This window comes from Protopterus annectens, chromosome 4.part0 (assembly GCF_019279795.1).
Source record: "Protopterus annectens isolate FY-2018-M chromosome 4.part0, PAN1.0, whole genome shotgun sequence".
NCBI lineage: Eukaryota > Metazoa > Chordata > Ceratodontiformes > Protopteridae > Protopterus > Protopterus annectens.
The window spans coordinates 1,267,793,305-1,267,808,915 of record NC_056733.1 but is presented as its reverse complement, the minus strand read 5'-3'; the positions used below and the strand labels follow the sequence as shown (position 1 = coordinate 1,267,808,915).

The window sequence follows — 15,611 nt, the reverse complement described above, 5'->3', positions numbered from 1 at the left end:
TTTGCAGCCCCTGATACCCGCTACTTCTGATTCGCAGGCCTCTACCGAGACCCATTCGGAGTCCGGTATGCCGCGAGATGCTTCAACTGTGGAACCTGCGGATGTCTACCTTGGATGGGTCCAGAGCCGCTGTGCAGGCACCGGCTTCTGAGGGTGTATTCAGGCCTATGGACTTGCATATTAAACCGACGCCTCCATCTTCTTTAAGGCCTAAACCTCGAACCATGCCTAAGAAACCGATGCCCAGGCCGCATGCTCAGGCCTCTATGCCTAAAAAAAAAAATAAGAATGGCTAAAGATCTTATAACCCTAATCAGGAGAAGCCATCCACCCCCTTCTAAGAGACCTAGGACTGAATTTGTTTGAGTATGCTGACCAGGATTCTGATTTTTCGTATTCTTCTGATGATCTGGATTTGCCCTCATTTACTTAATGAGGATTCTGATGCAGAGGACTATTTCCTCTGCTTCCCCTCCAGAGGAATTTTCTTTTGGTGAAACCTTGCACACTCTAAGGGAGCATTTCCACTGGGAAAACCAGGATTTTTCTGATTCAGAAAAGAGGCTTAGGGATTTCTTGCTCCTGCCTCAGCATAGGCCTTCAGCTATACCTCCTGTACTAGACATTGTTGATGATGCCTTTTCAGAGTCTAGTTTGGCCCCTGATTCTTTGCCTCCTGCTCCCAGAAAACCTGATAGATATTACAGGGTTCCTGATTCTCACAGGTTCCTTTTTAAAAATCCTTTTGTGGATCCACTTTTGCGGATCCAGAAACACTTTCACAGGGACCCAAGGGCATTAAGGCTTCTACCGCTAAAAATCCTACCCCTTCTGATAGAGTCTCCAGGGCGCTGGATAGATGGGGTAAGAAGGTTTACACTTCTGCAACCTTGGCAATTAGGGCCTTAAACTGTCAGTTTCATATGTTAAAGTATCAGCAACATGTTGTTGGATTGCTTAAGCAGAAAATGATGTTGATTCCTGACTGTGCCGAAAATAATGAATTACAGGATTTAATGCATTCTGCTGAACAGGTTGGAAAACATACTTTGCAATGTGGATTTGATTCATTAGAGGCCTCTTGCAGGGCTGCTGTCAGTGGGTCTGTACACAGAAGGCATGCTTGGCTTAAGGAGCAATCTTTACCTGATCATGTTAAAACTAAACTGTTGGATGCTCCCTTAAATCGGGACCGCCTGTTTGGCAACAGAACTGAGGATGTTCTTAAAAAGATGGAAGATAAAGCTAAATCTATGCAAACTGTTAAAGATTTCTTACTAGTTCAGCCTCCAGTATTTAGTAGGCATTGGCCCTCTAAGAATCGGTCCTTTCCGGCCCCTTCCAGGTCTTCTCAGTCCAAACCGAGACACGGCAGAAACCCCAGGTTTCAGTCCCAGGGGACACACAAGACTAAGCAGTGGGGGGCCTCCGCATCCAAATCTGGGAGTAGTAAGACCCCCCCCCCCTATGGAAAACTGTCTCAATGACTTGCTTTTAAAACTTCCAAGCACTTCTCAACTGAATGCTCCATTAGGCAGAAAGGTTGTTCTGCGGGCCAAAAACTGGCAACTCGTTACCCAGGACAAATGGGTTTTAAATATAGTGTCCTAAGGATACAGATTTCACTTCCACATGTTACCAACATTACGCGGGTGGCCAGATCTACCCCCTCAAATCAGTGGCAGAGGCCCAAAAGCAAGTACTTTCTCTCTTAAGCATGGGGGCTATTCAGTTGGTACCAGAAGAGGAAAAGGGACAAGGTTTCTATTGGAGACTTTTCCTGGTACCCAGAAAAGACAATTTATGGCATCCTATCCTGGACCTTTCTACTCTAAACACCTTTTTGGAAGATACCTACGCTTCAAAGCAAGCTACAAGCACCATCAGTTCTCTGCACTGCCCTTTGGCTTATCTACTGCACCCAGGGGATTCACAAAGTGGTGAGCTCCAGTCATTGCATTTTGCAGGCAAAGAAATATTCAAATATACCCATACCTGGACAATTGTCTAATTCAGGCAGAAAGCCAGGACATGCTTTTGAATCATCTGGCTTTTGTACAAAGGGTGCTGACTTGTCTGGGGTATACCATAAACAAAAAGAAATCAAACCTGTCAACAAATTATATTCCTGGGAGCAAAAAACATTATTACTCAACACTGGAGCAGGTTTAGGTGTTGTTCAGAGTTGGATGTTTTGTTTACCAGCACCCTAGGATTTACATATAAAAAAGGCAGGAACCTCAAAGATTTGCTGGAGCATAATGGTTCTATTGTTTCATGTAAGAAATTGGGAACCTACAAATGTGGGGCATGTGCCCAATGCCCATATATACTTAGGATTCTGTATACATCCTGTCAAGAGACCATCAGATTCAGAGTAGTAGTTTTTCCAACTGTAATAGTGAAGGCTTGATTTATTTAGCCCTATGTAAAACCTGTGGTGCATTTTACATTGGAAAAACTACTCGTAAACTCAAAAGGAGGATTTATGAGCATTTATATGCTATTAGAGTTGAAGATATTAAAAATGCCTTGTTTAAACACACACTGACATGTCCCCAAGCAAAATGGGGCTTCTTTGTTGTAGAGAAGGTGCAATGTGATGTGAGGGGGGCCCGTGGGAAAATAGGATAGAGGTGAGAGAAATATTTTGGCAGTTGTTATTGGAAGCCAATAGATTCCCAGGGCTGATTGAATACATATCCATTGCGCCTATTTTAAAAATGAGAGCTGCAAAACTATAAAATAAGTATATATATTGTTTTGCAAGTTCCTTTTGTTGGTTTTTGATTCAAGTTTATTTATCTGTCCAACATATTGTGATGGTTTCAGTATTTATATATTTATTTTAAAGTTCTTTTAAAAAAATGTGCATGTTTTTATCTACTTTCATCTGTATTTGTGGCAAGTTGGTAGGTTGTCACGAATATTTTAGTTACAGGATTTAATTGGTGTCAAACAATTGTTTTAACTACTAATTGGATTGGGAGGGGTATATAAGCAGGCACAGCCTTCATTCTTTCATTTTTACATCTGAGGAAGTCTGGTGGATGAAAACGCTTTGTATTGTTTGGCGTTTATGTGATTAAACCTGCTGCTGCTTACACCTACAAGCTCGTGTTTTATTATTACCTTCTGCCTGTTTGGGTGCCTGTTGTGGTTTTATTGGTTCCTGGTTCAGTGGCACCCTTTCCTTGGAGTTTTTGGATTCCTGGGAGCAAGCTTGAATACAGCTTCCCAGATGGCTTTCCTCACACCAGAGAAACAGATTCATTTGACAACCTACTTCAAACAAGTGGCCACAAAAACCTTGCTATCCGCAAGGCAAAAACTGCAAGCCTTGGGGTTCATGGCCTCCTGCAGTCTACTAATTCCATGTGCAAGATTGCATATGAGGAAACTACAGTGGTATCTAAAAAGCTTATGGTGTCAACATTCTCAGGATCTAGAAGCAATGATTCGTATCATACCTTGCCTATGGCTAGAGTTCCTTTGGTGGGCAGTGGCCTGCCACCAAAACAAGAGACTACCATTCACACTACCTCCTGCCGCCCAAACCCTAACAGATGCATCAGACTATGCATGGGGGGCTCACCTGGCAGGGAAGTGCATTCAGGGCAAATGGAACCAAAGTCAAATGCACCTGTATATCAATCAGAAAGAAATGTTAACTGTACAGAATGCTCTGACAGCCTTCAAGGACCACATTCTTCCAGGACAACTAATGGTAAGAGTGGACGACACCACTGTTATATGGTACATAAACAAGCAGGGGGGTACACATTCTTACCCCCTCTGAAGACTAGCCATGGCATTGTGGAACACCGCCTTGAGCTACCAAGTGAATCTACAAGCTCAATTCCTGCCAGGAAAACTAAATACACTGGCAGACAGACTAAGCAGAAACCTCATGGACCCACACGAGTGGAAACTGGAACAAAAGATTTTCAACAGATTGACAAGCAAATGGGGGAACCCAGATTAGACCTGTTTGCCTCCCCTCAGAACTATCAATTGGACAAATTTTGCACAAGGATTCCCTACAATCAAGCTTGGAAAGTGGATGCTCTGTCCTTCAGCTGGACATATTTTGCACAAGGATTCCCTACAATCAAGCATGGAAAGTGGATGCTCTGTCCTTCAGCTGGAAAAACCTATCAGTTGATGCCTTTCCTCCTCTGCCTCTGCTCTCCAAAGTACTACTAAAGATCAAACCGGACAAGCCAAAGACTATTTTGATTGCATCAGACTGGCCACGCCAACACTGGTACCCCCTCTTGCGCAGTGCGTCACGGGTGGCCCCATGGCACCTGCCTTAGACTCCCTTCCCTGTTGTCTCTGCAGGAGAACCAGATTCTGCACCCTCAGCTTCAAACACTGAACCTAGCAGCCTGGCTAATTACCTAATCTCTCCTTTACTATCCTTCAGTAAACCAGTGATGGATATAATTTTGGAGGCAAGGAGGCCTAGTACTAGAAAATGTTGTGCTGAAAAATGGAAAAGATTCTGTACCTTGGAACCATTCTCAAGGGATGAGCACAGCAGCGCCCAGTGCACTTCAGATTTTACAATACTTAACTAAGATGCTTCACAAGGGCTTGTCCTTTTCCTCCATCAGAATTCACGCCTCAGCCATTTCAGCTCATTATAACACTGAACCTCCCCTCTTCTCTCCTCCACTGCTCAAGCAGATCCTCAGAGGGGCCAAAAATTTAAGGCCACCCAGGAGATTTCCAACTCCAGCCTGGGACCTTAACTTTGTCTTGGAGAAGCTCATTCTTCCTCCCTTCAAGTCAGCTACTACTGCAGATTTAAAATTCCTTTCTTGGAAAACAGCGTTCTTGTTTGCAATCACTTCAGCAAGAAGGGTATCTGAATTACAGGCCCTTATGGCAGTGGAAGCTTTCATCATCTTTATGCAATCAGGATGACCCTCAGAACCAATCCCTCCTTCATGCCCAAGTTGGTATCCAGTGTGGCACTTAATCAGTCCATTCATTTGCCAACCTTCTTTCCTAAGCCACAGAACAAAGGGAAATGGATACTGCACTCCTTAGATGTGCACAGACAGCTTGGATTCTACTTGGACAGGACTAAACCTCAAAGGAAATCTGAACAACTGCTGGTGGCATTTGCTGCAGGGACAGATGGGAAAGCTATTTCAAAGCAAACCATTTCTAAATGTATAGGCCATTGCATTAATTTGTGCTATAAGCACCACAGAAAACCTATCCCACAGGGCATCAGACCCCATTCAACCAAGGCTGCATCTACCTCTACAGCCTTTCTCAGAGGCGTCCCTACCAGGGACATCCTAGAAGCTGCTACCTCGAGTTCTGTACATACTTTCACCAAGCATTATCATTTGCCCATTTTCTCTAAATCCAGAGCTGGCTTTGCCACTGCAGTGTTGCAGGGCCTTATAGCTGGTCCTAATGCTATTTAAATTCCTCCTCCCAACCTTAGCTTTGGGAATCTACCCAAATGTAATGACTGCAACAGGGAAACATTAAGAACATAGTACAGTTGTGTACACTTACCATAAATGTAGATGTTGGAGTGTATTCATTGTTGCAGTCCTGGTTACCCTTCCGACTTCTTTTGGTTATACCTCTGCTCTCCTTTACTATGCCTAAAAGCTTTTTGGCGTATTTGCTTTTTTGTTGGAGGTATAACTTTGTATATATATTTAATTGCTTCCCATTAGGGGGGCACCTGACATTTGGGGCAATGCATGCTTTATACCCCTGACGACCTGACGTCACGGAAGAAGAGACCGCAACCGACGCAGGACCCAAGACTTTGTTAATCAAGCCGACTGAGGGCTACTGCAAGCAGATAACCCAAATGTAATGACTACAACAGTGAATACACTCTAACATCTTCATTTATGGTAAGTGTATACAACTGTACTTTCCCCATAGCTTCTAATCAGTAGGTGATTGCCTCTAAACCAATCTGTGGGTCTGAAATGCTACAGCCAACACAGCTGATTTGTACTATCATCCACCAATGACATGCAATCACTGTACAATATATAAGGCTTTCATGGAGATTAGGGCCACTTTCTAATATGCTGTCCTGGGCATTACTGGAGTGAAGAGATTACATTGTCGCAGAGGGTAGGTCGGTAGCAGAAACCTTTACATAGAGGTGAGTGTGCTACAGGCTGCAGCTGCTGCATTTAATAGACATAGGCAGAGTGTGTGAACACTTTGGAGGACAGCAAGCTGTAGGAGTAACTGTGAGAACTGTGGCAGCCTTGTTGTAGAGGCAGAGCCAGATTGAGGCTATTCTTTCCACTCCAATTAAGGCATGTGTTTAAGGTAGGTATGCTGGGCAGTGGTATCACTAACAGAAAGTACTAGGCAACATGTTTTAATGTGTCCTTGAGTAAGATGGCGTATAAATATATGAATATGTCCACCATTTGGGTAACTGCCAGGCCATGTGTTAGTCTGGTAGTAATTTGCAGCATGTATGAGGCCAGGCCTTGTTACAAGCAGGGGCTTCCAATGTGTATGTTACCTGTGCAGCTATGATTGGAAGTATTGTGTGGTGCACTCTATTAGTTGGCCCCTCATTTGCAGTACCTGCATTGACATTCTCTGTGAATGCATATTAATAGTTTTGCTGTAGGGATATGTGAAGTGTGTTCCTAGCTGCAGGCCTATGACTCCCATCAGTGAAAAGCAGACATGTCATTTGAAATGCATTGTGTGGATACAGAGCTCATGACTCGGTCATTAATTGTTGCCTTTACGATACTGTAGATTCATTTCTACACACCACTGGATTTGAACCCAGGACTGTGTGTGGCAAAATATACTGTTTGCAAAGCGGTTAACAGACTTGGCTACTGAGTCACTGCTACAGAAGGTGTATTTGCAAGATGGATGTGCACACATACAGGCTGTGACATAAATTTTCTACATCCATCAGTATATGCATGGCTTTATATGGATGTATGTGTGCACCAGGGTCCCAGTTGAACATATATTTTGCCATTAATGCCTTAGCAGGTGTCTTTCTATATGTTGCGTATAGCAACTAGCAAAAGGAAACTTCTAAAATAAAAAAACAAAGACAGTAAATGCAAAATTTTAATAAGACAAATTTTTACTCCTAAAGCCCCTCGGAAATGCACCCTTTGATAGTCTTTCTACATGTTGCTGCCGAAGGACACATTTACCTGCTATCACAGGCCTAACTTGCATCCATTCGTATGTCTTTTTGGCTTTCTAGCGGTGTACTATTAAACCAAAGTCCAAGTTACACTCCCATTTTTTCCATTGGTTTTTAATCAAGTTTGTGCTCAGTGGTGCATAGCTCCACTGAAACACTCTTAATGACTGTTTCTATTTTTAGATGTCTGGCAGGTGTCCGCTATCTATATGTGAGCGCAGCTCGGCATTGCTGCACTCCGCACTGCACAAATGTACAAAAAAGGGGGGGGGGGATTAAAATAAAATATTACACATTTGAACCAATTCACAGCATTTCAACAGGAGTGGGGATCAGTACAGGGAGCCTCATCTTGTACACAACCATGAGCATCCTCTACACTTCCTCCCTACAATGATATCCCTGTTCCTGTGCTTTCCCTCATCAGCCTGCCATCATTAATATGTATGGCGCGCTGCCGAGGTGGGGACTGTGGCCATGTACACAGATGCATTCCATGCAGGCTCTACACTGTACGTACACGGATTTTATTAAATCCTGGGGACAGAGTTTTTCTTGAAACAAATCCCTCTTTCATTCCTAAGGTGGCATCTGAGTCCAACATAAATTAAACCATCAATTTGCCTGTATTCTTTCCAAAATATTATAACAAAGGAGAATACACACTACACCTACTTGTCATTCACAGACGACTCTGATTTTATTTATGTAGAACCAAGAACTTCAGGTAGTCAAGTCAGTTATTTGTTGCTGTCTCTAAATCTAAGATGAGACTTCCAAAATCACCCTTTCAAGATAGCTATCAAGCTGTATATCATTTATATAAAATTCGTCTAAAACTTGCCAAAAATCTGAAGCTCATTCCACAAGAGCTGTGGCGATTCAGCAGTCTTTCAACACCATTTTTCAGTTAATTAGATTTGTGCAGCTGGTACATGGTCTAAGTGCATAATTTGGTTTCTCACTGTAAACTGGGTGTATAGTCCAGAGCTTGTTCCTCCTTCGGCTCTACTATGCTCATAAATATCCTTACATATTTCCACCTGGGAAATCAAATAGCTAGGAATTATGTCCCAGAGACTGAATCAGATGAAAACATCGGCTATGAAAGTTATGTACTTACCGAAACAATAGATCCATGTTGTCCTGTTTTTGTCTGGTTCAACATCTCTTCCCCCCCCCTTCCAAGTTGTCACCCAGGGCTCCTTGAAGAACGAGTTAGCATCTACAGGAATCTTGTCTCTCTAACCTCAATAGGATAGTACTAAATTTTCCAACTGGTATTCTCTTTCCTTTCCCATCAGTATATAGTTTTGTCTCTGTATCTTATTGCTAATTAAGTATATTCTTACATGGGTGCAGATTCAGTCTGGGATTATTAGACTGTGGTTAAGAAATTATGGGTAGTAAAGTCGTCAAAGCCCTGGATCTGAAGGTTTGAAGTTGCCAAGGCCAGATCCGAATTGGATCAGAGTCCCAAAGGTTGAACCAGGCAAAAATAAGACAACACGGATTTATCATTGCATAACTTTTGTTTTTCAGTGTTCCTTTATTTCCAACTTACTACTACTTGTCTATTTCTACTTTCCCTTTTATTTTATTTTTCTTATAACCATGTCTCCCTTTTTAATTCATTAGATGCGTGCGTGAATGGGCGTGCCTTCTTTGAAGGCTGGGTGTCGGGCTGGCAACTCTGCACTGTAACAATCCACTGCCAGTCATTAGCGGATGTGAGTTCTGCTGTGGCGACCCCTAACCGGGAAAAGCCAAAATACATTACTGTTCTTTTTTTCTCCCCTGTTTTGTCACGATTCCTGTGCTTCTGGCTTTGTCTTCTAACTAATTCTGTAGTACTTTTATCTAATGTTCAGTACAGAATATTTTCCTCTTTGTATGTTAAAGTGTTTTTTAAATGTATGCATATACTTTTCTTGTATGCTGCAACTTTTTTGGGCCTGTACTGAAAATGGATTATGCCAATAGGAAACTCTTTGGTTTAGTGGTCAAGATTTCTTCTTTGCCATCTGCATGGTGTCCAGTTCAATCTTAGTCTCTAGTTAGTCTTTGAGTTTGGTTGTTCAGTATCTTCACGATTTTCCTCAGGGTACTTTTTCCTCACCTTCTCAAAACAAAACGAACCTGGGTGATTGGGTCTAAAGTGTCCCTATGTGTTGCATTTATGCTTTCCTTGTGGCCAGTACTACAACTGAAATGAGTTCATTACCACTATTTCACCTTGCCTAGTTAAAACAAATTAATAAAGTAAAAACTTCATAGTTAACTGATTGTAAAAACCATATTGTTTTCTGCAGTTTGGCAGAGTTGAAGGAAGCCAAGTTTTTGATATGACTGAATGTTGATGATGTGTACTTCCTGAGCAGTTGTTTGACTATACATTACAAAAGGATCCCAAGAACACTCCAGTATTCTTGTAGGTTGAGTACAGTAGGTAAATGTGATATCTTTGTGTAATTTACTTTTGAGCCAAAACTCCAGCTCTATTCAGTCGCATACCGTCTGCTCAGAGGTGATCTGTGCCTGACATACAAGGCCATGTCCAACCCGGAATTAATGGACATGCTCCACCTCAAAAAATCCAAATCCACCACAGCCACGAGAGCAAGAGACTTAAACCTCAACACGGATATAAATAGGACGTGCTGGAGGGACAGATTCATCACCCAGAGACTCCCTACACTATGGAACAGAATCCCAGTCCATGTGAGGCAGAGCCCCTCACTGACTCTGTTCAAGAGAAATCTTGACGAGTGGATGGGAGATCGTAGGTTTACCCCGGGAATCATCTCTGTATCACTGCTGGACAGAGGCACAGCAAACTAATGGGTATAGTATTCTCATCCTAAGGGGTGGTGAAAGCCACACACACTCTGGCTAGGCTTATAAATGCCTTAGGGCAGATAGCCTAGTATGAACCTATGAAGTATTGATAGCAAAAGTACAGAGCTCACTTAAGATTGTGAGAATCATTCTTGTTTTCATCTGTTGTGTTGCTTATGTTACAGGTTGATCAGTCATTTTGTGAATGTATGCTTTTTCCTGATTTGAAGTATTCAAACATTAACATTCTTTTTGTGAAATTCAGGAATGATGGCACAGACTTTGGAGGCTCAATCTATCAAAAGGTCAATGACAAGTTAGAAACAGCTGTGAATTTAGCATGGACTGCAGGAAACAGCAACACCCGATTTGGAATTGCAGCAAAGTATCAAATTGATTCTGATGCATCTTTCTCAGTAAGTGTTCAGCAAACTAAACAACTTCACTGCAACTGTCACAACTGACTGTTCTGTAGGATGCTGATATTAAATAAACCTCTTTCGTCAGATTTCAGACTTAATACTCTTCAAAATGTTCATGCTAATGTTCAACCTGCTATTAACCAACTTTTTGTTTTTTAGGATAGTTATCCCCTTGGCAGGGGGGGTTCCTGTCATACCATTGCCTGTGGCCTTGTTCAGTTTTTATTGCTCTAAGTAAATGGAACGCCAGATGTCAATGGTTCCTTTAGGGGCTCAAACCCCTTCCTAAGAGAGTCAAATATCAGAACCAATTACAGGGCTTCTGATCAGAAGGCCCTTGGACCTCCTAGGGATCCTAAGTTCTCCTTGGATCTGTCCGGTGTGGTCCTTTTCACACTTCAGCTTACTCAAGTTTAATCTAATCCAAGTTTGCTTGTTTGGATCCGGATCCTGGGCTTGGGGTCTGACAGCCCCACTCTGATCTTAGGCTTAGGATCCGGCAGATAACAATTTGCTTGCAAGGAGAACTCTTTTCTGATCCAGTGTTCCCTGGATCTGACAGCCCCTCAGTTAATTGGTTTCTGTAAACCTGGTAAATGGTGTGAGCTATTTTTTCATGTGGTCCCTGTTGTGGGCCTTTGTTCCCTTCAGCTCCTATGCCTAGGATCTGAAAGATATTGTCAGGCACCTCTCAGATTTGGACTCCTTTTGGCTCTGTGCTCTTGAAATGGTGCCTGCCTAAAGAAGAGCAAGACCCTCGGTTTCTGACTTCCCTTTGGACTCTTATCTCTTACCTGTTCATCCCTCCCTTGGATCCTAAGCCTAGGATCCAACAGACAAAACTCTGGCACTTCTCTGATCCTACGTGGGTTACAAAGAAAGAGAAAACCTAGGTACCAGTGATAAATCCAGCAGTAACAAAACTAAATCCAATGATGAACAAAAGAGTAGTTGATGGAGTCATGAACAGTTTTGGTAAAACAGTATTTAATAATGTAGACTCCACATAGAAATAAAACAAGTGCTAAAAACACTTTCGCCTCTAGGCTTCTTCAGGTGAATAGTAAGTATACCAGAATCCAGGAAAAGTGACACGAACAGTTTAATTCACTCGTCGCCATTGCTAGTTTGCGCTCCTTCATGCGAAGCAGAGTGCACTGCTGCTTCCTGGTTCCCTGGCATAGAAAGCGTCAACAAAATCGTAACCATGGATTGGCTTACTGGTGTAAGCAGTCCTACCAACTGTGTCAGTTGGCTAATGAGCTTACGAAGCTCTCCAATCTCGCTGCTCTTATTATTGCTGTCCATACCCACAAAGCCTGGAAATCCTTCGGAAAAAGAAACAAATAACCAAAAAAGAAGGCAGGTGCCCCAACGTTCACTAGTAATCACAAAAAGAGCACCGAGTGAATTAAACTGTTCGTGTCACTTTTCCTGGATTCTGGTGCACTTTTTGTGATTACTAGTGAACGTTGGGACACCTGCCTTCTTTTTTGGTTAGTTGAATAGTAAGTATAGCATAATATGTCTTAAACTTAATCACATGAATAAAAAATTAAATGACAATTAAGTCAAATGATGTATAAAAGTATAGGAAAATCACATGAGTAAGATCACATACACTTAAGTCACGATATATAAAAATTTAAGAAAATCACAATTTAAGTACAATAAATGTAAGTATTTGGGGCTGATAAAATCAGTAATTATTAATGTACTTTCATTTGAAGTTCTGTTTAAATAGAGTTTTATGCTAACAAACCCATTCAAGCCAGGAGAGCTGTGTGTTTTGAAACTCTGTATCCATTTCAGTTCTTCTATTTCACATTTAATGCTTAATGTCACCTCCTCTTACTGACTTAAACTGTATGCAAGATCATAAATTTAAAACTAAATGCATTTAGTTGGAATGTCTCCTGATGTCAGACAAGTGGTTACATATTCTTTCCTTGTGTCTTTAATAACATGGTTAAAAAACAAATGTCGGGGGTATCGCACTTTTTATCATCTTAACATGAATGAACAACTAAAGAATATCGAATATGCCTTCAAGAAAAGGGGTTGTAATACCAGAACCTTAGAAGCTATTAAAAATGAGGTTGTATCCCAAAGGGATACAGATTTCCAGCCAGCTTTCCAGGCACATTCACATTTAGTGAAAGATGGAACTCAGGGCAGTAATACTTGTAGATGCAATCTGACATACAATAGGAACACCTCTGCTCTACAACAGACACCTCTGCTCTACAACAGATTAACTAATACTGGTCCATACTTAGACAGTATTGGACAGACCATTATTTAGTTCCAGAAGGAGGAATAATTTGAAGAATAAGCCATGTTATTAACAACAGCCAAAGACTGTGAATATGTTCCGGAGTAAAAAAATGTGGCACGTATAAATGTAATACTTGTATTTACTGCAATTATATATACACAGACAAGAGGTAGTAGAACACCCTGTTAGTGGTAAGGAGTTTTTTCTCAGATGCAGTGGGAGCTGTAATACCTCTAATAGTGTATATTTAGCGAAATGTACTCCCTGCTCATCATATTATGTGGACAAATCCAATCAAAAATGAAGGAAAAGAATATGTAGCCCACCTGTCTGATATCATGAGACATATTCCAACTAATGCTCTTAGTAAATATATTCTCAAAACTGACCATGCACACAGTTTTAAATTTATGATCTTGCATATAGTTTTTAAGTCAGTAAGAGGAGGTGACATTAAGCATCAAACTGAACTAGAGGAATTGAAATGGATACTGCAATTCAAAGCATACAGCCCTCATGGCTTGAATGGGTTTGTTAGCATAAAACCCTATTTAAACAGCTCTTCAAATGAAAGTACATTAATAATTACTGATTTTTATCAGCCCCAAGTACTTGGATTTTATTGTACTTTATTGTATTGTTTATTGTATTATGTGATCTTACATTTTTATATATTGTGATTTGTCATGTGACATTGCTCGTAATTTTCATATAGTTTTATACAGCATGTGACTTGTCATGTGATTTTCCTAGAGGCAAAAGTGTTTTTAGCACTCATGTTTTATTGCTTTCTACGTGGATTTTGCATTGTTAAAGACTGTTTTGCCAAAACTGTCCGTGGCTCCAGCAACTACTCTTTTTGTTTATCATCCTGCGTGGGTTGCAGAGACAGCTGAATTGCCTTTGAATTCGGTGGGTTCTCTCATTAAATCCTAGGTCCTCAAATCCAAAAGATGGCACGTCTCCTGGGGTAAGCACTGCTGTTCTGGGATCTGGAGCTGTCATCTGAGCTTGGTTCATTCAGATCCGATAATTCTTCTGATCCAATAGTTTGGCTTCTTTTTTGTGTCCTCCAGCCATGCAAATATTAAGTGGAAAGCAGCTCAGTGGAGTACTGTAACCTGCAATAGACTGAAGAAACCTGCATTAGCAGATTGAGTTCCAGCAAGTTCTACATTATTTTTTAATGAGAAAAGAGGATATTTGGAAGATATTTGCAGTAGTATGAACACGCACGGGCACTTAAACATTCCAGGTGTTCTCTGTGCACAGATATGTCTGGACTGATGGTCTAGCTTACGACCATTGATTGTTGTTTTTAACATGGCTTGTAGAGGCTACCAGTGGTACAGGAATGGTTGATGGCTGGCTTATTACCCCTCTTCCCCATCTCACAAATATTTGCTCAGTTATATTGAGCACTGTTTTTCCTTTGCTTGTATGTGGGGGTCTTCAGCGGGCATGGAGATCTGGATGTCCACCCTGCCAAAGCTCCATGGAGATGTTCCCTGAGACTGGTTCTTTCCTGTAGCCCAGTGTCTAGTAAGTTTTGGAGTTTGTCTGCTCCTATTCCGCAACCCCCTGCATGGCTCCACAATGAAGTCCAATTTTCTCACACTCCTGAACCCCTTGTTTTCTGTGGCCAGGACTTGTTCCACTGCCCCCCCCCCCCCCGGAACACATCAAGCTTGCTGGAGGTTACAGTAACAAACACGTCTCACAATGAGAGATGTGAATAACCCCCTCTTCTCCGTCCATCTTCCTCATTTTCCCTACATAAACCCACACTGAATTCTTTACTGCTCCTTGCTTCTCTAGACATGTAATGCAATAGATACAGATGGTCATGACGCAGTTTATCCTATCATTCTGGGCAAGGATGAGTGGATGTGCTCCATTTCTTAAGAGACTTATACTATTACATCATTAAACAAGCGCTCCAGGTGAGTTCAGCGTTTTCAGACAATCACTTCCAGTTCAGAGCTCTGCCCTTCAGGTTTACCACAGTTCACACAATGTTTTCCATATGCATGACAGTAGTGGCTGCTCACCTGCTGTTCAGAGAATTTCTTCTGTATCTGAACGACTTTATTGCTCCAACTACGGTATCTGCTGTCAACCATTGATCTCAGATTATTTAAAGCCAGCAAGTTGTAGAGCTCTGTCATCTAATTTGTATTTTTTGGACTCGTCTGATGTGGTCGCTCTATCTTTCTTTTTCTTTTCTTTCTTTTCTTTCTTTCTCTTACTTTTCTTTCTTTTCTTTCTTTCTTATCTCCTCTGGGATATCCTCTATAGAATCTGGAGCCCAGTCAGGATCTGGTATATCACTCTTAGGAGAGCTAGCTTGCTGATCTCCATGCTGTAAAACTGACCATATGCTTTCTGTACTTCCAGTTATTGTAAGACAGTGCAGGCTCACTTCCTAGTTTGTTACAGTAGCCAGCAAGTTCAGAGCCTCACCTTTCTTTGCTTGCAATGTTGCATGTGCATGCTTTTTGGAATTTCTCCCCAAGCCTCTGATGAAAACTGGTTCTGTTCACCCAGTCTGCCTGCCAGGTAGGCAAATGTCTAATAATCAGTAAATTACCAGTTGGGCTTCTTTCTCAAACATTAGTCCCCTGTCTGCTACTACCCCCCCCCCTTTTTCTGGCTAGTCCTTTCAAGGGGAAGATGAATTGCTTCCCCTCAGTTAATAAACTGAACCAATCTTATCCTCATGCCTAATGTAGCCATGAAATCATTTCAGCTATTTCCCTTCACTTATTCACTTAGGTCATGCGGGGTCCAGTCATACTACCTGAACTGATTACAGATGGTGTTTTTGTTGTTCATTCATTAAAAGATTTGCAATTGCCTCACCCTCCCAAAGCCCACTGTACCAGAT

At 41.7% G+C, this 15,611-nt stretch overlaps 1 protein-coding gene across 1 annotated transcript in view; it reads left to right on the top strand.

Moving 5' to 3' along the window:
- VDAC1 (voltage dependent anion channel 1) overlaps nt 1-15,611 on the top strand; it is a 314,002-nt gene that overhangs the window by 126,029 nt on the left and 172,362 nt on the right. Inside the window, exon 7 of the mRNA XM_044069161.1 lies at nt 10,290-10,444. Within this exon, the coding sequence (XP_043925096.1) occupies nt 10,290-10,444 (155 nt within the window). The remainder of the gene's footprint in view (nt 1-10,289; nt 10,445-15,611) is intronic.